General features: G+C 38.2%; 1 protein-coding gene across 3 annotated transcripts in view; it reads left to right on the top strand.

Moving 5' to 3' along the window:
- The window catches only part of NCK2 (NCK adaptor protein 2), an 84,123-nt gene extending 61,471 nt beyond the window's left edge, over positions 1-22,652 (top strand). For all 3 annotated transcript variants that reach the window (XM_064407976.1, XM_064407977.1, XM_064407978.1), the window contains exons 4-5: positions 11,334-12,055; positions 21,281-22,652. In XM_064407976.1, coding sequence (XP_064264046.1) covers positions 11,334-12,055; positions 21,281-21,475 — 917 coding nt within the window. In that variant the 3' untranslated portion in view covers positions 21,476-22,652. The remainder of the gene's footprint in view (positions 1-11,333; positions 12,056-21,280) is intronic.
- The last annotated feature ends 3,353 nt before the right edge of the window (positions 22,653-26,005 follow it).

Genomic DNA, 26,005 nt, shown 5'->3' with positions numbered 1-26,005 from the left:
CCTTCTCTGAGCCAGTTATGTTTCAACCTGTAATGTCTGGCCTTAGAGCAAGCCCAAAAATTAGCTCCCAAGGTAGTTTCACAGCTCACTATTAAAGAGAGATACTCCATTGCCAGTAGCTCCTCCTACGCCCTGTTCCTGTGGAGGCAGTCTTTTACTCACTTAGCATTAAAAGTTTGTGTCTGAACCCTCAACTCTTTTGATGTTTCATATTTTATAAAGAATAAAATACTTAAAGCGTTCTGCTAATTATGTCTCTTCTTCTGAACCAGTGAAAATAGAGTGTGGTTTTTCCCAAGTACTGTTTTGTACTGGATTCATTGCACAGTGTTCCCTTCTGTCTTCCTTTCCTTCAGGTTCCTGGGAGAGCTGAAGTTGGCTGAGGCAGCAGAACTGGGGCTGCAGTGAGGGTCACTGCACTGTACCTGTCTGCCTGGGTTTTTCCACAAGCACGTGTTTATAGGGGTATTTGTGTCCTCTGCATACTGTCATCCCCTTTGGCTTCACGTCCTGGCACATGAAGGTGGTAGCAGAGAGAAGAAACAGATGACAGTAGCCGAGGTATTAGAGGTACAGTGTGCCTTGCCTGGTGTGTGGAGCTGGGCCACTGTTCTAAAGACCGGGCTAAGGTAACTGGTAAAAATCAATAGCCTCTGCATGTACTCTGAAAACACCATTTTCCAAGGAATTACAGTGACTCAAAGGACAAGAGATTTTTCAATACGTAGGTGACAGTGGCTGTTCTTTCTCCCACCTTAGAATCATTGGGGAATTCTTTTCCTTCAGATGTGGCTATTTCCTTCAATATGCAACCTGAAGTAATTCTTTCAGTATTACTGGATCTTTTTTTTTTTGTGTGTGTGTCCTTGGGTTGTCTTGAGGTATAATATTTCAGGGTATTTTTAAGTATTAATTTGTTTCTTTTTCTCTACGTGTTTCCATTTGGGTTCCATTGCTTTCTGTTTCTCAGGTTTTTTGAAGACCTGAACAATAGGTTCAGTGACATGTTCTCATACCATGCAAACAGAATTTGTAAATTAGTATTCATGCTAAAAGAAAACTGAGGTTTGTCTTAGAATGTGTAAGGAAATGTTTCCTTCCATTTTCTGAGTCTCAAAAGTGTTTTGTTTTATAGAGTCTGTCCATAAAACAGGAATTTATATACTTGGAGTGTATGTAGGCATGAAGCACAAAGCTACAGTGCTGGAGAGAATGCCCACCTCTGTTGTTTTAAGGGGAAAGGTTCTGGCACAGGTGGCTTTTTTTGAGAGTTGCTTCAGTGGTGATTGTTTACTCACTTTGTGGTCTCAGTGAGTTCATTTGGAGAGACACCTCTCTGGATGGTCTGCTTGGACAGGTGGACATTTAAGGTTGCTCTTTGTAAAAGATGACTATTTGTAGCTGTATTTTACACTAGAAATTGATCTAGGAATTAGGATGTAGACTGTCTAAATTGTATGCAGTCATTGCCATAATGCCTGTTTGCAGTCTTTGGGATTTTGTAAATTAAAGGACATGGAAAGGGAAAGAAAACAGAAAGGAAAAATGTGTTTTGATGTGGTGGAAAGGTCATTCTTCTTATATATGGGCTCTACTGGTTTCCTGTAAGATATTTTTTCAATTGTTCATTCAGGAAATTGTTCTCCAGAACAGGAGATAAATGTATTACTTATTTACTACTCTATAGTTACTGAGTTTAAATGTACAGAAGAAATTATTTGGGCTTGTGTGTGAGTCCTGGGGTTTTGTGTTTTGGCTGTGAGGACTAAACCTCAGAGGAGGTGGGCTGTTTTCTTAAGTGAGCCATTTCATCCTGTTACTTCCCCTTCAGAGCTGGAGAGACCTTGGTTAACAACGCTATGTACATTGAAATTCACAGAGGAGGTTAGTACAGAAAAGATTATATTTAGTTTGCTTTCCACTTCCTAAAACAAGTTTGCAAGAAAACTGCAGTATCAATGACAGGCTTCTGAGGAATTTTGAGGTTTCTAAAGAGAAAATGTAATAAACATCTTGTATTTTCTTGTAACAATTTTTTTCTGTTAGGAAATGTTAGCATAGCATAACATGGGCATTCTGGCCTTATGGTAGAATTAGTAAGGCTTTACATCCTGCTTGGAGTTGGTATGGGCCGACTGGAGTAAAACACTGTAAGCTCAAAGAGTAGATGACTGTTGTACTTTCAGAAAGGAGGGACTGTCTTGAGCTTTTTGTTGCTGAGATAAGTCAGTATTTGGACCATTGTCTTCTAAAGTATTTCTTTGAGTTGGGCTGTATAATTGCTGCTTTGTAATTTGTCTGTTCAGGTTTAGGCTTGGTGATCCAAACTTCAGTCTCTATAATATCTGTTACATCTTTGCTTTTCAGATACAGAATTGAGAGTAAATTTGAGCATACAAGAAGTGAAATTACTAGGTTAGAACTATAGTTATGTGTATCTAAAATAGAATAATTCCATCTTGGTTATTTGGAAGGGTCTTTAAATTGGAGGGTTGTCATCTTGCGTTCAGGATAATCTACTTTGTATGTTGCTGTATTTTCCTCCCCCAATTTCTTTTTAATTGAGTGGGTTAGTGTTAGGAAGTCAAATTTGTATCCTGAGCTATCATGTGCACCTCTTTCACTTCAAATAAGTGTGAGATAGCTAAATATAAATCATCTTTCCACCAAATGCTGGGAGAGGGAACATAAGCTATGATATACTTCCTGAGGGACAGGAATATGCATTGAGGTAGACAGTTTGGAGCATCTCATGCATATTAGTGATTTCTTATGTCAATATCCTCTGTTAGTGTTTGTGAAGGAGAGGCAAAACAGTGTAGCTTTTCTTCTCTACCTGAAGGGAACAGAAAGCAGTGGGAAGTCCTGCATGGCTACTGTGCCTTTAAACACTTTATAGATATGTTCTTAGAATTATAGGGCTGCCTTAGATTTAAGGCATTTCTGGTTATATTCCCTTATCTAGACATCTTTCAAGACATCTAGCATAATTTATAAGATTAAAAGTTAGGTGGAAATATTTTCATTTGTGCTTGAAAGCAGAGACTGCCTATTTAAAGCAAGCAAGCCCAAATTTAAATAAGTAGAGGGAAATTGGAATGGTAGGTCTTGAGAAACCCCATTCATTTTATATGCCTTCTATTTGAGGCCAAGACAGCTGTTTTCTTGTTATATAGAGGATTTAAAACCCTAGGACCATTTACATTTGCCTAATCAGTCTTCCACTTTACTTTGCTACTGGGGTAGGAACATACATGAAGCCTGGAGATGATGCATTTGTCTCTGTTCATGTATTACATCTTTATAATTTTAACCTTTTGCTCTAAAATGCTTTAGGTACAGAAAACTCAGTACCTGATACTGGAATTTGAGTGTACCTTTCCTAATCACAAACAGGCATGTGTAGCACAGTGTACATTACAAGAATTTATGCAGTAGTTGTTGAGTTTGTTTCTTTGCAGAAGCCTCCTGACTGAATAGTGTTTGATGCATGGAAAACTTTTTTGTGTATTTGAAAAGCAGTGATAAAGCAGCCTGGTTGTTGAAATGTCAGAGTTTCACTTTGACATTTAGAGAAGAGTTTCCATTTTCTGATTTGTTCTAGTGTGGCTTTTTTTTGATATTGAGCTTCTTAGAGAAGCTACAGAAAGTCATTAATTGAGCTGTAAAGCCCTGTTTCTGTATTACAAATGCAGTTGAAGGTTTCTGGAATTTATAGCAGTGTCCTTTAAAGAGTGCTGTTGATGGATATGTTGCTTCAAAAACACTGACTATCCCATATGGATCTTAGCCTTTGAACGTTTTCTTGGAAACTGGACATGTAGGTGGAGGGGGAGAAGAAGAAGTGGGAGGTTGCAGTCTGAAAATGTGCAGAAATGTTTCATTTTTCTTTCTGTGTAACAGAAGAAACTTTGGTCTGCTGAATTCCTTAGTAATAAAGAAGCAAAGACAAGTTAATTTGAAATTATAAAAGTAATAATAAGTAACAAAACTACATGAATGTCTGATTTGAATATTCCTCTTGACAAGAAGTTGTGTTTAGCACAGTACTGAATGGATGAATTACTTAATTTACATTGTATTGTGGGTTTTTTCTGAAGAATTTTCCTGAAAAGTTAATTGCTTCTTTCTTAATGCAATTTTTAGTTTATTTCAAAACAGACACTGTACACTTTGCACTCTTATTAAATGTATGCATTAATATGCAATATAATTCATTGCTGTAATATTCAGAGATGAATAACTTATTTGTTAAACAAGAAAGGGTCATTGTTTTGAACTGCATCTGTATGAAGTCAGATGGAATTTCAATTTTGTTAGAATACACAAGAAAAATAATTTTAGGTATCTTAAAAATGGCTAAAATTTTGAAGAAATATTACTTTTAAATTAAAAATTAATTTTGAGAAATTTGCTTGTTTCTGTTGCATCTAACAGAAAAAAAACTAGATTGGTAAATTGAATGAAAATTTCTGGTTGCCTTGCCTGTGAAGACTTTAAAATCAGGAGAGCTGTTCTGTAAAATTTGATTTAATGTTTAGGGGAACTAAAACATGTCTCAATTTCAGCTGAAATTTATTTTTTAACATTTTATAGAACTCTAAAATTAGCAGCCATTATGTTAATTTTTTTTTTTTTTTGCTCTTGGTATTTATACTAGGAGTTTTCCTAGTTCATTTGTGTGACTTCCTCAAATTTATCAGCCTCAAACTTGTTCATCTTGAATCTTTCATCTCTTTAATGAAAGTCGTTGTTTTCAAATATTATAATAAGGTTAAAATTTTCAGCACTCTGGAGTGCTTTGTTTCAGTTTGAATTCTAAAGAGCAAAACCCATTGCTATAAAAATGATTAAAATGAAAATATTTCCATTAAAATTGTACTGTGCACATGTTCTTTGTGTGGCTTCTGTCATTTTATGGGGTTCTTTGGGGTTGTTTTCTAACCATAAAGCAAGTGGTTCTGTTAAAAGCATTTTACTCTAGAGTGAGGGTAGCTAAATTAAAATGCAATCAAATTAGTATGAAAAACTTTACAAGTAATTGCTTTGTTGTTTTGGGGGGATTTTGTTGCATTTGCTTTCTTGTTGTTGGTTTTGTTTTGGTTTTTTTTTAAATTTAGATGGTAAAGGTCAGTAATATTTAAAAAAATTGGGTTAGTTCATAAAAAATTGGTTAGTTCATATTTCCCACGAAAGATTTTTTAAATTATTTTTTTCCCATAAATGAATTTTCAAATATTCATGTGAAGATTAAAGCCCATGCTTTGACAGCATGTGTGAGACTCGTGCACGTACATGTGTCCTCTTCAGCCCTAGTATCAGTTTCTGTGTTTTGGTCAGGTGATACCGCATATTTTAGTTTTTAATTGGGAAAAAAGCTTGTTGTGTTTGTAAATAGACTATGAAAGAGAATACCCGTTGGTATTTGATGCACTATTAATTCCAGATATCTATTTGACTCTTTTCTTGCTCAAGTTACTTTTTTGCCAGCTTAGAGCTTTGTAGTAATATATATTAACTGATCAAAAACTAATTTCAATCATAAAGGGTTGAATACATTATAGAAAAATTAGTTTTTACTTTTTATGATAAAAAAATCTATTAAGGTATGTAAATATGGCAATAGATTAAAATACACAAATAGTTGTCTTTGTAATTGCCATGGGGAGAACTAGCAGCTTTACTCAGCAGCCTCCATTTTTATATTTCCAGCATATTTAGACTTAAAACTGGCTTCTCCAACATTGACAGAGAATATTTGAAGAACACCATTTAATAGAACTCTACTCCCTTAAAGAGGAAGTAGTTTTCAAAACTCAGTTGTATTGAGACACTTTTGTTGGTTTTGCAGTGTATTCTGTAGTTTAAAGGTCACTTTTGGAGGAGAGTGTCCTTCCTTAATTGTTCTTGATATTTGAATAAGAAGCTGTTAGAGGATTCTTAAGGAGTTGTATCTGTTGTATTTAGTAGTATTTTGTCTTTTTCACTGAGTTCTGGATTGTGCATTTCTGTTTTGGAAATTTGGTGTCTCACAATTACTCAAAGCAGTAGTTTTCTTGTATTGCAATGTTTTTCTGAAAGGGTTTTGGGGGTTTTTTTCCTGTGATTTTGATTTGATATGCAGGTGAGCTGCAAAAAATATCTTTGCTCATCATTTTTATATTAAAATTATGTATTAAAATCAGAGACAGTTTCTCACATCAATTTCTCAGAAGTTGTCATTTGGTACTGAATAATGTTTTTTGTACACAGAAGAGGCGAAAATATAAAAGGCAGTAATATCAAATCAAAAGACATTAATAGCAAATCAACTTTAGAAAAAGTCAGGTATCACATCAACTTAAAATTCCTTCAAAAAAGAAATGCAACTGTATTTAGTCTAAAGTTAAGCTACATACAAGAATTTACAAATCGAGTGAGCAGTCTTTGGAAGGGAATCCTAGAGAATTTGACTGCAAATACCTTTAACATTTGGTTCATGTTATTCTTAAGCAGGAGTTAATAACCGTGAGTGTGGATAAGCCTGTGGAGATGTTCTTTCATCTCTGGGGATGATCAAATGCAGTTAAAATACAAAACGTGGTTGCTCATCAGTTTCAGACAAGGATACCAGCTTGCAGGAACATGGAAAGACTTGTTAAATAAATCTTTGTAAAATTAGGAAGTTGTCTGTTTTGTAAATAGGCTTTTCCTAGTAAAGGTAGTATGGAATATTAAAAAATAATTAGCAAATGGAGTACAAATCTATAAAAGTGGCAAGAATCCCTTTATATACAAGTGTTATGTATGTGTATGTGTTAAGTATGTTTTAAGATCGTTTTAAATATAGTTAAACTTGTTTATCTTCTGAACCAATTTCCATAGCTCTGCAGCCTTGTTTCAGTGCCATCACTGAAGGCAGAAGAGAGAGAGAAATCCTTGTGTTTTTAGCAGGAGCACCTGGGCAGTTGGGGCGTCTGTGCTGACAGGCAGCCAAGCTTTGGCCCTGGAGTGTGGCCAGCCTGGCAGCAGACACACTTAGGGGTAGGGGAACTGGCACTGCCCAGCATGGGCCAGAGGGGATCAACCACAGGGAAATTCCACCGCTTTGAGCCTTGGGGCTTGGGGAAGCTCAAGATATTTCCTAGGGAAGTCTAAGGAGGGTGGGGTGGGAAGGCTAGAAATGCTATGGGGAGAGGGAGCTGGAGGTGCGAGCTCAAGGACCTTATAGGTACAATGGAAAGACTGTCTCAGGGACAAGCTGGTAATGAAGGGGTGCTTGCACAATGGAAACTTAAGTGACAGGAAGCAAATAGTTTCATAGGAAACTGGTCTTCAGCCTGCTGCTCAAAAAACAAGCTATTCTTTAGAGCCACAGCTGAGCTAGGAAGACAGCACATAGTGATGCGACAGGCACGTTTCTGAGTTTCCCTAGGACTTACTGTGGGGCCAGAGGATTTCTTTCACTGCAGAGAGGAGGATTTGCAGTGGGTCCATCTCCGGAAATATTGCTAACCAGTTGATTCTTTTTTTTTTTTTTTTTGTCTCAGTAATATATCCTAAGAATTACACCAGTTCACATCACTTGGCAATGTATTTATAAGAGTGAAAATGAAGTAATTTACTGTGGGTTATTGTAGATTGTGAAATTTGCACTTCCTACAAATTGCAGTAGCAAAACAGACTTTCTGCTGCTTTGCAATGCTTCTTTTCCTTCCACATTTTTCCTCTCCCTTGAAAGCCAACCTCTTGCTTTAGATTACTCCTTACGACAACTATTTGTGTTACAAAGGATTGTGGCTTCTATGGGTTACAGATGAACTGTACCCAGTGAGTCAGAATACGAAAAGCACAGTTATAGTAGCTATAGGTAGATAGATCAGTAGATAGGTTTTCATTTGAACAAAGACAATAAAACACACCAAAACTGTGACTGCAATTGCAAGTATATTCAGCTTTTCTACACATGACTCCCAAAGTGCTTGAATGTTTTGTTTTCCATGAAATTCTTTATATGTGTTTCATTCCATTCGGACATAAAAATAGGGATCCTCTTATGAATAGTAGCAAGTGAACATTTCTGTTAGTCGAATGGTGCTGTTTACTCTTCTAGAGATGACTCATGTGGATTGTACTTTTCTTTTTTTAATGGAGTTGGGTTTTTTGTTATAGATGCATATACAAAGTTTATAATTGACCTAACTTTATTCTTGCTTAGCTGTGGCGAGCCATCCCACTAAACTGTATTTTTAGACTTTGCTAAGGAAATGAAGCTTACACTAGTCATGCTGTCACAGTCAGCTGTCATAGTCCGTCCATCTGTCCATCCTTGATAACTCAGCCAATTTTAGGCAAACTTGACAGACTGGCAGAGATAAACTAACTAGTTTTCTCCAAGTCTGTGCCTGGGAGAGTCATTGCTGATGTCCCTCACTGAAGGAGAAGCCAGAGCAACCCTAGCCCTTTGCTCAGTCCAGGCAGGGCTGAGAGGCAGGGGGGCACCAGGCGCTGTGCCTGGCTGGCCAGCCCAACAAAGGTAGGGAGGAGGGAGCACCAGGGGAGGTGGATTATGCTTTGAGGGCATTTTGGAGATGGCAGTGGGGTCCTAGAGATATGAGAAGGACCTGGGGATGTGAAAGCAGTCATACAGTAGGGGGACTTACTGTGAATCCTGCAGGAGAAGGGGGAGGAAGAGGAGGAATAGCTCAGCAGGAGGTATAAAGTGAAAAACAGGAACAGATTTTCTTCATTCTGCTCATGGAACAACTTGTTTCCTCTTCAGTCATGGACACAGTTATGAATGTTGCAAGCTCACATTAAAAATCATTCTTAGATAATGCGTATGCCCTTTGCTGTGCCTGACTGCAGATGGGTCTCTGCATGGTTTGTTCCTTTGGTCAAACCAACTGGAAAGCCTTTGGTGTACATTGCTGCTATTGCAAAATGTTAATCATTACTATGCTGTCAACTTTAAAAAGTTTGCTCACATGAAATGTTAAGATTAAACTGAAGAACTCCAGTTGTCTTTATTGACAAAAATTAGAAACTTTACTATGTTTCTTTTTATTTTCCCAAATTTTTACTTATTTATGTTTAATGGGCATGATAGGGAGCAACATTTGAAATATCAGATATACTATTGGAAGGTCTGTGAAAACAGAGGGAATTTATGCAACTCCAAATGAAAGTGCTTGAATGATAACTTTTTCCTAAATGTTTAGATACCTTTATCAGATTTCAGATGAATTTTTTGAGAAATGTTGGGGTTTTATCTATTTGTCAACAATTTTTTCTCTAGATACTTAAGTTTATGGCATTTTCTTGCCACTCTGCATCCCATTTCTCACAGTTATCTCTGTACTCTGAGTTTCAACTATTTAGGCCAGCTGTCTCACCATCTACTGCTTTTTTCATTAGTTTTTTTTGCTGTAATTCCAAGAAGTGGACTGTGTATCTTCATTAGTGAGCCAATAAAAGCCTAAGTTTTTAATCTGGAAGGTTTAGTCTCAGTGGAGGGCTTTATGTAGAGTGAATCTATTGAAATACAGTTGCTTGTTTTCCATGGATTTATAAAAGTAATTTCCCCCTTTTCTTAAGAGAACGACCTTTAAGTTGTGTTTGTTTATATCACTGTAATTTAATGCTCATTAGTTCTGAAACATCCTTGTCTTTTTGGTTAAAAATTTTCTCTAAACTAATGAAAATTTCCATTCTTGGCAGAGATCAGAGCCTGACCAGCTTCTGATTAGTACTCACTTGTACACTCTTTTCCTGTGATTGTCTCCCCTAGTACAATAAGCTGCCTCCCTCATTTTGCCTCAAAGTGCAGCCACTGGCTCTTGGCTGGAGTGATGTAGTCAGAATGACAATAGGATGTAGCAGGCTCCAGCAGGAAACAAGGCCCTGCTGGGGAAGGTCAGGAAACACTTTTGGATCATCAGAATTTTCTGCCATCTTCTGAGACTATAAGACCACGTATTCATTAATGTATTTTTAACCCTTCCAGACAGCGATCCCTGCATGGTTGTGTGTGCACTGTTAGTCTGTGCTGTACAGATAACTGTGAATTAAGCATAAAGTTTTGTGGTGAACAAACAGCTTTGCTGAAGATGCCCTTTATATATGCAAGTACATATATATCTAAATATATTAAAACACTTTTTGGCAGTGGAGTGTCTGGATTGAATGAGCCTGAATAGTTAAAAAAGAAATAGCATGCATGTCTTTATTCAGATTATTTGAAGAAACCAAGTACCTTATTTATTTTCCCTCCATTAAGTATTCTATAATCAACATGTGTGCTCTTGTGTCTCAACTAAATCTCTCACCTGCCCCCCAGGCTCTATGAGTACGAAGAAAAGTACAAATGCTCATATTTCTGTGATGGTTTTGCTTTCTGTCCCTTGCATGACATTTTGGGTGTTGCTATACTCTGACATAGTCTTTTGTTTTTCAGAAATTTTATAAGTGAATTTCACAAGAGAGGGCTACTTGTTCACTTTATTTATTATTTTGTTTATATATAAGCTTAAGCAGGGGTTGCTGCAAAATTTTGAAAAGTACACCAAGTATGTTGTGCAGTTTTTCTGCATTTAAACAGACATTAGTATGGTTTCTCTACTTAAAAACAAGTAGTGTTCAATGTTATTGTTGTTTCTTCTGTGTATTGTATTTAACACTATAATTAAAGCCATGACAGGACACCAGAATTTACAGATTATACAGGGAAACACATGGATAATGGTCTCCTCACCATCAGATTTCTGCTGTTACAGTATGTGATGAAATGTAGGTGAAAGAGGTGTGGGTTTTGGAAGAGAGGTTGCAGTTGGAAGGAATTGCAGTGATGCCTGCCTGGGTACTGCCAGAGCAAAGAGAGCAATACAGTCTGCAGAGAAACTGTATTTCTGTCTGCAGAGAAGCTTTTATTTCTGTGCTTGTTAATTTCTGTAGGTTTTCTTTCACTTTTTGTTTGGGCCAAATTGAAGTAATCTCCAGAATTAAAAGGCATGGTCATTTGGCTGGAATTTAAAGATACATAACAGCAAGCTCAGAATCAGTTTCAGTGATTCGCTGTTCTCCCAGTGAAGAAATCACTGTGTTTAAGTGTGCTTGAATTCTACTCCTTCTGAGAAGAGAATAAAAGTCATTATAACACAAATTGCTCTTTACCTAATGGTGCATTAGCTGGATGTTAACAAGAATCTCTTAAAGGTGATGCTATGTCCTGACTATGTAGTATTAGAGAAGAGAGCTCCATTTAGCAGTGTTGGTACAGCATGTCACCACATCCAGCTTTTGCAGTCTGGGGACAAGCATTCCAAGTGACCACTTTACATTTCTGTCTTTAACAGGCTTGGGAAAAACCAAGAGAAAGACGAGTGCGAGAGACGCCTCCCCCACTCCCAGCACAGACGCAGAGTACCCTTCCAACGGCAGCAGCGCCGACCGGATTTACGACCTGAACATTCCTGCCTACGTGAAATTTGCCTATGTTGCCGAGAGGGAGGATGAGCTGTCCCTCGTTAAAGGGTCCCGAGTGATTGTCATGGAGAAGTGCAGCGACGGCTGGTGGAGAGGGAGCTACAATGGACAGATCGGCTGGTTCCCATCGAACTATGTGGTAGAGGAGGTTGAGGAGGCGACTGCAGATTCACCCAGCTTTCTCAGCCTTAGGAAAGGCGCTTCCATGAGTAACGGCCAGGGCACCAAAGTACTCCACATCGTTCAGACACTGTACCCATTCAGCTCAGTCACAGATGAAGAGCTCAATTTTGAAAAAGGGGAAACGATGGAAGTCATTGAAAAGCCAGAAAATGACCCAGAATGGTGGAAATGTAAAAATTCCAGAGGGCAAATCGGTCTTGTTCCTAAAAACTATGTAGTAATCATTAGTGATGGTCCTTCCATGAACACTTCCCATCCGCCTCAGATAAGCTACACGGGACCATCTTCCACCGGACGATTTGCTGGAAGAGAGTGGTATTACGGGAACGTTACCCGGCACCAAGCAGAGTGTGCCCTGAACGAAAGGGGAGTGGAGGGAGATTTCCTTGTTAGAGACAGTGAATCTTCGGTAAGTGGTGCTCAGCCCGCAGGTTTGTCACCCCCCATGCACGGGTTAGCAAGCACGGCACTTAGCAGTTTCCCTGTCTTTTCACCCTTAAAGAAGCGAGCAGGGCTTCAGCATTACCAACCAATATCCTCCTTCCTTGTGAGAATTGGTCTGTCAGTGAAATGCAGTGACATTTACACTGAAATTTAACAGCTGTGGTCTGTACTATCCAGGGGTTTTTTAAGTTTGTGGACAATCAAGTAAATATTTCAGGCTTCCATTTAGCTTTTCATGTGTTTCTCATGCAATCCTCAAATTTAGACCACTACAAGATAAAATAATTCTAGGTGATTGAAAACTTGGTTGTTGATTTGATCTTAAAGCTATTTTCAAATAGAATCTTTGCATTGGTCAGTTCTGTTCTGCTTTTAATTTAATAATTACATAGTTTCTTTATTAGTTAAAATTCCATTTTAATGTATTTTTAATCTACTTAGATAATTTAATTTGTAATAAGGTAAATGTATTATTATATCTAGTCCTTAAAGTTGTTATATACAACAGAGAGGGTCAAATTGGCAGCTCATATGCCTTGTAAATTGAGCCTTGATGGCATCAGAGGGATCTGAGTAATGCTGATTATGGTTCATGTCATTCTGAAAGTTCAGATTTAGAATTCAGCTGAGAGGACTTTCATGTGTGCTGAGGCCAGAGAATTCACAGTTAAAGCACTAAAATTTAATTATCCTTTGACTGTGATTCAGAAAAGGTGACAGATTTTAATCTTACATCATACATAACATTGAGAAAATTGACGAAGTACAACTTTTTAACAGTCCCAGATATTTTTATCTGAAGACAATATTGTCTGATTAAATTTCAGGCGCCTCTCCTTGATGAATTTGCTCTGCAAAAAACATGATGGCTATCGAACCACCCTTTCTTTGATGCTCTGTGTTATTGAATTCCTATTTCTGCTTAATTGCAATCACTAAACAAAGGCAAATGCAAATAAACCACAGGAGAACAGGAAAAAAGTTAGAGATTAAATAAAAATAAACTAGAGGAAGATAGGAAGAAAAATAGGAATTTAGAAATCATGACTGATTTACAGAGGCTGAGAGGAATCGAGTTTGTTTAGTCAACAGAAGAAAAAACTGACCTGGGACACACAGTCTTGTAAAATGTAGAAAGCCACTGGAGGATTATGGTAATCATTAAATTACAGTAATTCCTTTTTTTTCCAACATTATTTTTCTATCAACGTCCTGTCAGATAGAGGCATACTGAATGTGGTGGATTCTTGGCATGTCAGTGCAGCAGGTAGAAGCTCTCTAGAGGCTGCATTGTGATTTTATCCTGAGACTGTAGCTATCATTTTCTTTTCATCTCTTGGCAAAGTGCCAGAAGGAGAGTTTGAAAATTTTTACATTACTTAGAATACAAAAATGTTTACCCATTTCTCAGGACATGAGATCTTACAGTGACCAATATGCTACAGCTTGGTTTTTTAGCTCTTAAGATTCTGCCTCTATCTTTGGAGTAAATGAACTACCTTAAAAGAACACAGTATTTAATGTGATGTCATAACACTAAATCCTTGCATTCAAAGCAATTTCAAATTTTTTGCCTGCATTGTTGCTGGAGAAATCATTGCTTTGGAGTACAAAAAGATTCATTCAGAATGTGCTCTTCAAACTATTTCTAGCATCTAACGCTTAGTGAGATAACAGAAAATTTATTCAGTTCATATCACAGCAAGTTTTTTGCACACCTGCAGGAAAAGAAAAAAGCACTGAATTGAGGAACTTAGCTTTTTTCCTGCTTTTTGTACTCTTTACCTGGTCTTGCAAACCCTGTATTTGAGACTTTTTTTAGCAATTAGAAAACTGCAGTTATGCACATAAATGCCTCTGTGCATTGTACTGCATGTGGGTTTTAGTTTTTATTAGGTTTAAATAAATAATTTACTGCATCTCAAACTTTCATCTGCCCTAATCTTTATGTATCATTCCATCATAAAGTGTGTTTATGTATGTGAATTATAAAACACTGGGGATTCTAGTTTTTTCCCTCGAGTACCCAAAGTGATATAATAAGTGAATGGGCATACTTGCTAGCATTGAGAAAAGGATCATAAAAATCTATTTCAAACTTATTATGTATGGAATAAAGAGAGAGTTTAGCAATGACTCATGAATTTCTGACAGTTGCTGTATTTCACACATGTGACTACAGAGGTTGTTCATGCTGTGGCTAAAAGTCACCAGGAGTGTCTTCACAATCTGAGCAGATGGTCTTGATTAGAGAGAACAGACTGAGAAGAGCCAAGTTGTCAGCTCTCTGATTTTGCTCATCTGACCACCAGACCAGCACTTCCCACTGCACTGTGTTGATAACTCACCTTTAACACTAGGAATGCAGGGGTTATTCCTTTCTAGAAAGGTCCACAGATAAAACTGTGAGTCATGCTCTTAATCCTGTGCCTGATTTGACCTCTTTTAGAGTTTTCTGTAGCCTTCCATCACCATAGTTACAAAAATTGGTCTGCATAAAAGTTTTCCTTAGATTTCAAATTTGCTCATTATTGAGCTATGAAAAGCTGTCCTTGAATAGATGAAGGTTTGTATTATTCGATATTTACTTGATGAGACTGTCATGTTTTCGTGTTTCAAGTGTTAGTAGTTGCAGGATTTTACAATATTTCTCTAGGTTTAACTTGCCAGATGTTTATCTCACAGCTAGATTTCTTTAGCCAAAAAATATTTTCCTCATCTAGATCTAGAGGATACTACCATAGAGGAGAATAACCTGAGATGAACTTTCTAAGGTAGCTAGGAGGCTGATTATCTTCATTAATTACGAAATACTATTATTAGAACCATAAACTTGTTTGAACCATTTAAGCCCATAGTTTATGTAACAGGCACAGTTCCCTACTGATAATGTTTTTGCCAACTGTGTTATACCTAAGTAATGTCACCTTAGTTTTGGAGATCTAAAAGAACTGGGCACATGCCTAGTTAGAAATACTGCTAATTAGTTGTTCTCCCTGTTGCAGGCTGCTAGGTAAATGAAACCTCAGGTTTGTCTAATTTAAGTAACAAAACAATGAAAAAAAAAAAAAGCAGATTTAACCTATCCAGTCTCTAGAGCCACTTTTTGGATTGCAGGCTCTTCGGCAGTCAGATTTTGCTCTCTTTGTGTAGTTCCTAACCCAAAACAAACAGGTCTTGGCTGATACTGGTGGTCTTGGTTGGGTGGGTGATTGTCATGCTTTAAAGAGCTCAGATTTCACTGAGTAGAGAAGCAAATTTAAGTGGGAGAGGGTTGTTTTTTTCAGATTCACACTAGGAAACAAGTGTGCTAACTAGTACTGCAGCTAAGAGGAAGCAGTAGTGTGTCACCTCCAGCTTTTGAGCAGAGCCTTTGCTGCAGACTCCCTTAAACTTCAAAGGGAGTTCTGTCAGAACTTGTGGGCCCCTTGCAGTCCTCTGCAGCTGGGTGTGAAACTGGTGATCAGGCGAACACCAGTGCTTTGTAGTCCTATGAGGTCTTCTCGTGAAGCAGAGAAGGTGTTGTTTTTCTCAGACTGTGAGTGAGCTATGCAAGTTTTTGGATGATTTCAGGAGCAGTTATTCATTAGGAAGTAATGCTACCTTCTGCTGGTAGTGTCACAGCATTCAAATTACAGTAGCCCATCCTAAACAGAGTTGCAGAGTAGAGTTTTAAGATTATGATTTTAGGCTATTAAAGTGATACTGAGGATTGTAGGTGTGACTGGATTTGCCAGTTTTTGAGATAATATTTAGTGTCTCCATTCTTTGTCTAGCAATAATGACAACAGAAGGAGGAGGCAGGGCTTCAGAGTTTGTATGTTGTTTGAGGTGCTAATTCTATAACATTCAGTGTCCCATGTTTTCCTGGGGTTTTAATCCTGCAGCTGTTGGATAGAAGCAATGAAATGTGGCAACTGTTTAAAAAGTGAACATTGGTCATGTTCTGTGACATGCGGTGATTGGTAAGTACAGCAGACATGAGCAGAAAGTTTTTCTTTGAAAACAGGTGTAAGGAAATATCCTAGTGGCTTATTTTAAATGAAAGAATAGAAATCTTATTACAGCTGTAGTTGAAGATCGATGAAACCAATTCATATTTGTGACCTGTGTAATATTGATTTTGGAACGTGACCGTTACATAGGGAGGAGAATGGTATTTGCTTATATCCAAATGAAACAGAAGGGGTAGAAAAAGGAATTAACTCTCCCAGATGTCTCTTTCCAGCCTGACCTTAGATCTTTGAGCCATGATTTTGAGTTTTTTTGGCTGGGTGATTGAGTAAGAGGAGAAATGAGGGAAAACTTGGATATGGAAGTGGAAGGAGTAGGGGAGTCCCTGGACAGGCTCACTGATGGGAGCTCAAAGGGTCTAGAATAGTTTGAAGAATGAGTGTGTGAGAATATCTTTCTTGGGGAAAGGGCATTGGCAGACAGAATTGGATTGAAAGGGAAAATTTGAAATAAGTTACAGGATCAGTAAAAGATTTTCAGAGTGAACTGTTTTTCACAACCTTGCCATTTATAAAGGATAAAATTATCATTTCATTCTCAAATTCCTCAATATGAAGAAGGAACTCTGTTTTTTCTGTTTCACTTGTTTTTCCTTTTATTGCTTTATCACTAGTTTTTGTGATAGTTTTCAAAAATTTTTTTTAAAGATCATTCAATTCCTCACCAAAGAAATAAAGAAACAACTTCCTGCCATTTGTTTTCCACATGCCATAGGCACCAGCTAGCTCATGGTCACCTCTAGATATAAGCAGGTGTTAAAGGAATTGAAAGCAATTCAAAGTACTACGACACCTGGACTGTAGGTGCATTCGAGCTAATCTTTAATTTTCTGGTTTAGGAATTGATTTAACTTCAGGTTAGGTTTTTCAAGTTTAGGTCTTTCCAGTTATGGTGGTGCAGAAATATTCATAGTTTCCCTGCCACAAATCTATGCTCTGTAACTCTGTTGCAGAATCATCAACTGCTCTGTAGACTTAAGGGATTAAAGCTTACTTCTGATGTGCCTTTATTTGGTGTATGTGAGTCTTTTATTCCTGGAAAAGTTAGTGTGTAAACATCCAAATGTAGCAATTAATTTAAGAGGCAGAAGAGAAAAAAATTGGCCAGCAGTTAGAACAGAATAGCTTAAACAGTAAATAAAATAAACAGACTTGGAGCAAATCCAAGGAGGACAGCAGGGAACCAATTCAAACTGCATCGAACCAGCATACTTTGAAATGGAAGTGTTAAGAGCAATAGTTTATTTAGATTTTTTAAAAATAGTATTTTTAATGAATTTGCATTTGTTAGGGCAAGAAGGAACCGAAATAAAAACAAAACCAGGTTCCAGTTGCTTTTGCTGTTCATTCTTGAGTCCTATGGAAGTTACTGCTCTGAGACCAATAAAGGGTTTCAGGATTTTTGCAACAGCTGTTTGAGCTCTTCCATCTCTTTGCACCGGATGATGACTCTCAAAAGAGTTAGATCAGCCTTTCCGCTTTTTACATTTTTTTAAATTCAATCAGATAATGAAAAAATAAACTTTGAAACATATTCTGCAGAAAATATGATAAAGTCTTCTACTTATGTATCAATCTAACTAGCAGGCTCCAGGGCTGTGGAGAATAGACAATAGTTCATGAGAAATGTTCATTCACTAAGGTTATAATTAAACTGGCAGGAATAGTATTTAATATATTGTGTGGAACAGCTCACAAAGATAGAAGTCTGGCCAGTGCCTGGGTCATAGGACAGTAGGTCAGAGGTCCAGCATCTCTCTGTGTGTCATTAGCACATCCTTTATGGCTTAGAAATAATGTTACTTAACAGATACAAGGAGCTTTGAAAACTCATAATTATGACATGTTAAAAACAACTGCTTTGTCAGAAAATGTTAAAAGTTTTTTGAGAGCAAAGTGATTATTTCAACTTATTTTTAAACTTTTGCCATAACATTGTTTCCTGTTCCTAAAACAAACAAAGAAAAATGTTTAGTTCAGATTATGAACTTCCCATTTGTAAGTTCTTCTATTTCAATTGAGGGCCTTTTGGTTGCTGGTTTTTGTTTGGTGTAGACATCATGGAAGCAGCAGAACTTAGCAAGATTTGATATTGTTTTTGGAATCCTAACTGGGTAATCTGTACTTGCTGCCTCAGTCTGTCCTTGGTGAGACCCTACAGATCTGCCTGTGTTCAGGGCACAGCGATCAGCACCCTGCCCATGCCCTATATTTCTCCTCCATGAGCCCAGGGTCCTAAAGCTTCTGGAGGGCTTTGTGCAGGCCTGTGCTTTGTTACTCTTTAATGGCTTCTGCTTGGAGCTGTGGAGATTCCACTGGAACCAGGTCCCAGGCCTGTGTGGCTATGGCTGCTGGAGAGTTTGTCCACACTTCATTCAGGGCTTTAACTATAGCAAAGTGTTTGTACAGCCAGGTTAACTTTAACCCAGTGGGGTAGGTGCTGAAAATAAGCCAGTCTTGGTGTGAGTTCTGTGCAGCCTTCTTTATGATGCTGCTGAGGCAAGGGCTTAATATCAGAGAGAGCTGGCTTAAAATAGCAGTTTTCATACTTGGAGTTAGGGATGGAGGACAGGGCACAAAATGTATCTTGGGTGGAGCACTGGAAATCCCAAAGATACATTCTTATGCACATTTCTTTCCATCACTTTCTCCCACCCTTCCCAGTCCCCTCTTGGCAGTCACAGAGAGTGTTCCGTGTATTTTGAGTCAGTTGCTGCTCAATGCCAGAGGAAGCCTTCCTGATGGAGCCTGTGCTGACCCGGTCAAGGCCCAGTGACCCTGGATTATAGATAGAACAAGTAATTATCCTGTGGGTGTTACCTAAAATAATTTTTAAAGAAGTGATGCCTGTTGACCTGGAATGTAGTGGCTTGAGGTAGAAGAGGGTTAGGCCAAGGGTGTTGCTTCTGCCTTTAGCAGTACAAAAGGAGAAGAGCTGCTGCCCAAAGCCGAGCCTTGAGCCTGAGTTGGACCAGAGCCAGATCAACAGGCATGGCAATGGCAGGAGCTTTGTTTGCTGTGGGCAGGGCACATGGAGTCACAGGGAAGAAAGAGAAAGCGTTAGTGCTAAGACAGGTGAGGGGAGATGCAAGAGGTGAGATTTTTGGGATAGGCAGAGCATGAGGGACGTGTGGGCAGAGACCTGTTTTATTGCAGGAATAAAGACAGCATATCTGAGAAAGTCCTCCAGCTTATTTGGGTATGTGCTCGGTGTGTGTTTCACCCCTCACAAATGAGTGTAGAGGACTCAGGGTGTGATTTTGTGAAGTCTGGTATCAGCAGTAACATGTGAGGGCTCCTGACCCCTCCACTTGGTCCTGTGCTGTGCCACGGCTGCGCTCAGGATTGCTCCCAAGTCAGTGCTGTGAACCAGGTGGGTTTTGTTTAACCTGGGCAAGCACAGGTTTGCAGTGCTGGCCCAGCCAAAGCAGCAGCATGGTGGGGAGAGACCAAGGGACACACTAAGGTTGTGTCAAAAGCCTGGCACGTGCCTTCAGTGCTTTGTGCTTGAAGCCATGCCTTCAGTGGGCAGAGACACTGCAGCAGTACCTCCAGAGTAGCACCAGGCATTACTTAACTCCATTAAATGCTTGTTACAAACTCCAGTGTGTTCTTTTTATTCATTTTCCTGCTGGCTGGTGACACCTAGCTCCATACACCACTCACAGGGAAAACCCGTGCTTCCATCTGTCATATCCCCGTCCTACATGGAAGGGAGCACCCAAGATTCATCAAAGAATGGCAAAAAACACAAGGGTTCAAAAGAAGCTCATGAAGTTTTTTATTAGCAAACTACACAGTTTGCATAGAAATTGATGTTTTGCCCCTACTCTCTAATAGTAAGAGCAATAATAAAAGAAAAGAGGGGAGAAAGTGAAAGGGAGATCAGATTGCAGAGGAAAGGAGATCTGCAGTCCTGGATTGAGGATCAATGGGCAGCACATTACCAAGGCTTTGTGGGGCTACCTGGTCATAGGTATGTTTTCCCCTCCCTGGTATTAGGTTTCTTGCTTTTCACATAAATTAATCAGCACAGGTACTGTTCTGGACCTCTGTGGAAATGGGGGGAGCTTTGAGGGTCTTTCGGTGGTCTTGATCCCCCTCTACTGGACTTGCCTGTTCCTTGACCCCATTCCCATGCCTGCATTGTTTTGTGTTGCATGGTCCAGAACAGAAAAATTGGCTGCAGAAGGGTGCTGCCCTACCTCTGCACATCTCCCCCTTTCCAGCCACATCCTTTTCTAACTTGCCTGCTTGAATGGTCGTTGGTATTTGAGGCATAGATAGCAGCACATTAAATCCTTATTGCCCAGGCTTCTACACCATCTCTGTGGCCAGCCAGCAGCAGTAGGTGGCTGGAGACTCGAGTTCAGCTGGAAGCAAGGGACACTGTGTCCTTTCTACCCTCCTATGGTGGCTTGTGGAATGTGGAATGGTCTCATTCTGGCTGTTTGGATGACAGCACTCTCCTTGTTAAAGCAACTGATTGCTAGGATGAAGAGATTTATCATTAGAAATTGTTATGTCCTGAGTAACTTAATTAGTGCATAAATTCTGTCTTTTGTGAGTAGTGGTGTGATGGTGAGATTTGTACGGTGTTTCTCTTCTGTAGCTTTATCTTGTTTTACAAAGAAAGTGTACTCAATGGGAGAAATTATTCCCCATACATGTGGTAATGAAGATAAAAGGTGCATGTGTTTTTGTCTTTTGCAATGCAAAGCAAGAATGGCCCTCTAGTGGTCACGGCTCTAAAAAAAGCGAAATGGGGAATTTTCTTCATCTTGCCCAAGCAATATTGCAGTAATTGTTTTCTCCAGGGCTCTCTAGTGAGGAAGATATGCATGATAAAAATTCTTCTCCTTCTCCTTGACATTCTTGTGCTTCTAGATTGAGTAACTAAGATAATATTTGCAATTTAGTCATGTAATTGGCAACTTCAGACTGTGCATCTGGGGAGCTTTCACTTAACTGACTTAACTACTCATGTTAATAACAATGGTAATTATTTATTGAATAATAGGATGTTGGGTTTCTTAAGTAGCTAAAGCACCGAGCTGTGGCTAATGTAAATTACTGTCAGCTATATAACACAGTTTGTTCCTGAAACTGCAAAATTATGCTGTCATTTTGTTCTCTTCTATGTAATTTTTTCTTTCTTTCTCAATTCTTCTCAACAGCCCAGTGACTTCTCAGTATCTCTAAAGGCATCGGGGAAGAACAAACATTTCAAGGTGCAGCTCGTGGACAATGTCTATTGTATTGGGCAGCGGCGATTTAATACTATGGATGAGTTGGTGGAACACTACAAAAAGGCTCCCATCTTCACCAGTGAACACGGGGAAAAGCTATATCTTGTGAAAGCACTTCAGTGACGTTGAAGATGGACTTGGCCACCTGGGCCTCTTATAACTTACAAGCCTTAGGTCCTAAATTCACTTTTATAGAGCAGAGCAATATCTGAAGCAGGCTTAAGGAATAGGCTCTTTCTAAAGTGTTTGCTCTGTCAGTTGCTGTTTGTCCTTTTTTTTTTTGTTTGCCTCTCTTTGTGTTCCAGTTTTGTTAACCTCTGACCACCTCTCTTCAGGTTGAGAGTTTCCCTTGGGTGGCCATGGCGAGCACTCACCTTCCCAGCAGAGTTCAAAACGCCCCTCTCCTGTGTACGTTTACATAGTTAGCTCAGATCAAGGAGGGGCGTTTTCAATTCAAAGCAGTGTTAATCTGTTCAGACTGCTCATGCAGGCAGAACTCTCCGTTCAGAGACATCGGGCACAGTTTGAATGCACTGAAGCTGCAGCTGCTTAAGTGAGAGAGAGTAGACATAACAGTGTGGCTGTGAGTTCTGTAGCTATATTGCTTACCGAGTAGGATAATACAAAACCTCCTAGTTCCTAGAAGCACTCTTTACACTGTACTCTGCTGTTACATTGCCTCTCTGACTCTTCGTAAAGAGTACACTAATTAAAAGCATTTTGTAATAGTACTTCTTAAACTACTATGGTAAGATTGTAGTAAAAGAAAACTAGTGTATTTTGGTCTGTAATTGCAACAAAGAGAAATTTTATTTGAAAGTTGATTACTAGAGAAGAATAATTGAATTGTAAAGGCTGAATGTTTCGGTAATCTACAACCAAATGTGCCATCCACATAATGCTTTTTCCTCTTGCCCTTCTGCTTGTTTGAATTAAATGATTATGTATTTAATTCTCAAAGTTATATGTATCTGTAGCTGATTGTTGACACTAATACAGGAGATTAATAAAAACTGATCTTGGGACAGGGTGGGGCGGGCTACCAACACTATATATATATTTGCTTTACAGAAAGAAATCTTCGGGTTTTACAGAGGATGGTGTGGTTGGTAGGAAGAGACGCACAGAATGTTTATGAAGAAAATGCATTTTTCTCTTTTCTTTACATTTAAACTCCTTTATGGTTTAAATATACAGTCTTTAGATGGCACATTCCTGAGATTGGAGAACGGATCATGAGATTTCAAAATCTTGCATACTCAGTTTTTTTGGATATTGTAATAAAAAAGGTATTACGTCATGATGGAGTACTGGATTTATCCTTGGGTGGTAGTCCTGGTGTTATTTTAGCAAGGTGAAATAGAATTAATAATGAATTTGTTTGTCTTGGAGTTTTTGTGGCCTAAAAAGAAATCATCTGTGACTGCAGAGGACAGTTTTGATATGAGGCAGTGTCTAATGAGCTCTGTGTTTCTTGTTCCTGAGATAATTAAGTCCACTCACAGCTTTAATGAAATCTGCAAGATGAACCTATTTCCTGGTACCTCTTTGCTATTAAAACACATTTCTTACCTATTATGTATTTCAGCCAGTAGTAGTGCAACTACCTCTGTGTATAACTCTGGAGCAGGTTAAGCAGATACCAGCACTGTCTGACTTGCTTTGGGGTAAGTCATGCCACTGCCAGGAGACTGCACTGGCACTTTTGCCAATGACCTGCAGTCTTGCTCAGATCCAAGAGGCAAGTACAATTTCTGAAGTTCTATGCACGTACTATTTTTCCACCACTCTTGAAATCTTATTTCTGTAAGATTTTGTGAATTGACAGCGTGTCCTGGAACTAAAAAATGTATTTTTCTGTATGTACGTTAACTTAAAATTGGGCGGTGACACTTGTGCTTGGTAAAGCTTAATGAAAGAAAGCAGTGATACAGAGCAATCCAAAATGATCATGCATTATCCTGAAGAGCATCTACCCCCAACTGTCTTCTAAGAAGATAGAAGTTTTCCTTAGGAAGTTGGTGAGAAATACCAGTTGTTTACAACTTACCTACAGAAAGACTCCACAGTGGGCTTCTTAAACCTCATGAGTGAATTCTGCAGAGAATGTAGGGATTTGCCTTCTAATACCTAGTTTTTTCTTGAGGCGAATTGAAGCATGTACCGGGTATGGCAATAATATTAAGAAAGTCAGCTATATGTTGTATGAGCATTTTCAGGTTTGAGTGAATTGCTTTTCAGTCTTATTGTCTCTTGGTAGTATTTGAAAAAATTATATATGGGAATGGTTTACCTTTTCAGTAAACAGATTAATTACCGTTTCATGCCCTGTGTTCATTTTTTCGTGAAATATTCCCTATGTTTCCTGTTTCAGGAGCCTTCATATGCCTCTTGCAATCTTTTTTCCCTTTTTTCTAGAGTGCATTTTTAGAAGCTCTCTTAGTTCCTAACTCCTTTCTAGTCTTAGTAGCTTCGAACTAAATCAAATAGACATCTGAATGAAAGTTTTACTGTATGCCTTATATTTTAATGGATTTGTCAGATTTTCTTTGCTTGTTTTTTGTTACCTCATCTTCTGTAAACAGCTTCTGTGTCTTGAGGTGTAAATTGTAAAGTACTTTGTTTTGGAAGCAGTTAGTTAGTTTATGACCTGTAAATTACTAGCTTGAGTAATTTCTTTTTTTTCAAGTAAGTCTCACCTTGGTTTTTCCCATGCTGTATTTTATCAGTATGCTTTCCATTCAAAAAGCTCATTAATAGCTCTTCAGTTGTTCCCATCATTATTGAGATATGTTCATATGAATTTTGCCACCTTTTCCTGCCCTTTTGATCTCATTTGTTGGACATGGCTTAAGCATTAATAACCTTCAGTACGATATGCTTCATAAAGGGGCAGTAGACATGGATTTTATTATTATTTTCCTATTTTATACTCACATTTCAATTATTTGACAAAATCTCACCTTTTTTTTTTGACTACTTAGAGCCTCTTTGTCAAAGCTTGTTGTGGGGGTGGGTTTTTTTTTTTTAAATATGAGCGGAGTCATGGTGACCTGAATTTCTTTGCTTACAGTATTCATTAAAGGCTCAAATAATTTCTGGTGGAGTAGAATTTGTGATTTTTCTTTATGGTGTTTAGTCTGGCTTTTGCCATCCTACCTGATTCATAAAGTTGTTCTTCTAAGTACTATTCCTGTACAGCTGTTAATGTTTTCTGGCCTTCCTGGTGTCTTTGGAGGAATGTGAATGACTTGTGAATTCATAACAGTTGCTGTACTTTCCACACAGTGACAGAAATTTTAGATCCATGTTTATAATTTCACCTCTGGGAGCTTGATGACAAGCTCCCACTTGATGTTATCTTGACTGTTTGTGGTATCACATATTAGGTGGGGACAAATTAGTAAAGGATTAATACACAAGTGCACTGAGAACATGCCAGGTAAACTCACATGGACCTACTGTGTTACAAAAGCAAAACCTTTGCCTACTCTTTGCTTTGGAGGAGAGAAGAGGCAATGAAGACATGCAGTTGGATATTTAATGTCTTTGCATGAACAAACTTTGAAGTCCCACGCTTGAATGGTTCTGCTTAGTGTTCTCCATTCAGATCTTCATGTCTCATGAATGTGTATTAAATTCTTAAAGTTTACAGCTGTTCCTCCAAATATTTATTGCAGCTTTTCTGTACTGTAAAGTTTGGTGTATAGTTTAATGGTTTCACTATGGGGAAATAGAGATCTTCCACACTTAGAACAGTAACTTCTGTTGCATCACAAAGTTGAAGTACTTTCAAAATGCCACCATACAATTTGACCTATAAAAATGAGTCAGATTTTTGCTTAAATTATAAATAAAAAACTAGGAAATGGATTACAGGTCCTTTGAACTAGGTCTGACAATTTACTTGGCAAAAGCTACTAAATAACTGTAAGGGCTTTAATTTCTTCTTGGTCTTAAGGTAGTTTGATTCAGTGCTTCAGAGGTAAATGAAACTTGGTCAGCTACAATCTGAATCTGACAGGTTCTGTTTTCTTACTCCAGTGGGATGGGGTGACTAAATTTTAAATGGAAACTTGTTAACATATAATAAGCTGTGAGAATTGTATTGCTGAAGTAACACTAATCTCTTAAAAAGCTCTAGGAACAGTGAACTTAATTTATTTTCAGTCCATTCAAAATTCAGTGCCTTTTTTATGAAGTTGGCAAAGTGGAAGCCAGCAAGAGTACAGCATGCATAGTCCTGAAGAGCATTACCTGTACCACGTGAGTGAAAGGATGCAAGTAAATGCTGCCACTCATTCACTGTTTTGGCTAACAAGCAAATCAGTTGTGCAATACTCTTCTAGAAAGTATACTGCAATTGCAACGCAAATGTGCACCAGCTTTAGTATGTGATAACAAGGCCTAATGTATGTTCTTGTGCCATTGTCTTGCAAAAGCAATAGCTTGCTGTCTTTTTCTCTTTTTTTAGGTGGGTGTTCGTGTTGTTGGATATAGTTACAATTTGTTGGAGAAATCAACACATAATGTTTTTTGACCTAAATTGACATAATGTGAAAAATACTTTATATATACTATACTTAAAACTGTAGTATTTTCTGGTCTTTTGCATGCTGCTGGAACCCTATGCTCTTTTTTATTTTAAAAAGT

Source organism: Passer domesticus, chromosome 2 (assembly GCF_036417665.1).
Source record: "Passer domesticus isolate bPasDom1 chromosome 2, bPasDom1.hap1, whole genome shotgun sequence".
NCBI lineage: Eukaryota > Metazoa > Chordata > Aves > Passeriformes > Passeridae > Passer > Passer domesticus.
The sequence above is the reverse complement of the archived record's forward strand: the minus strand, read 5'-3'. Positions and strand labels throughout refer to the sequence as shown.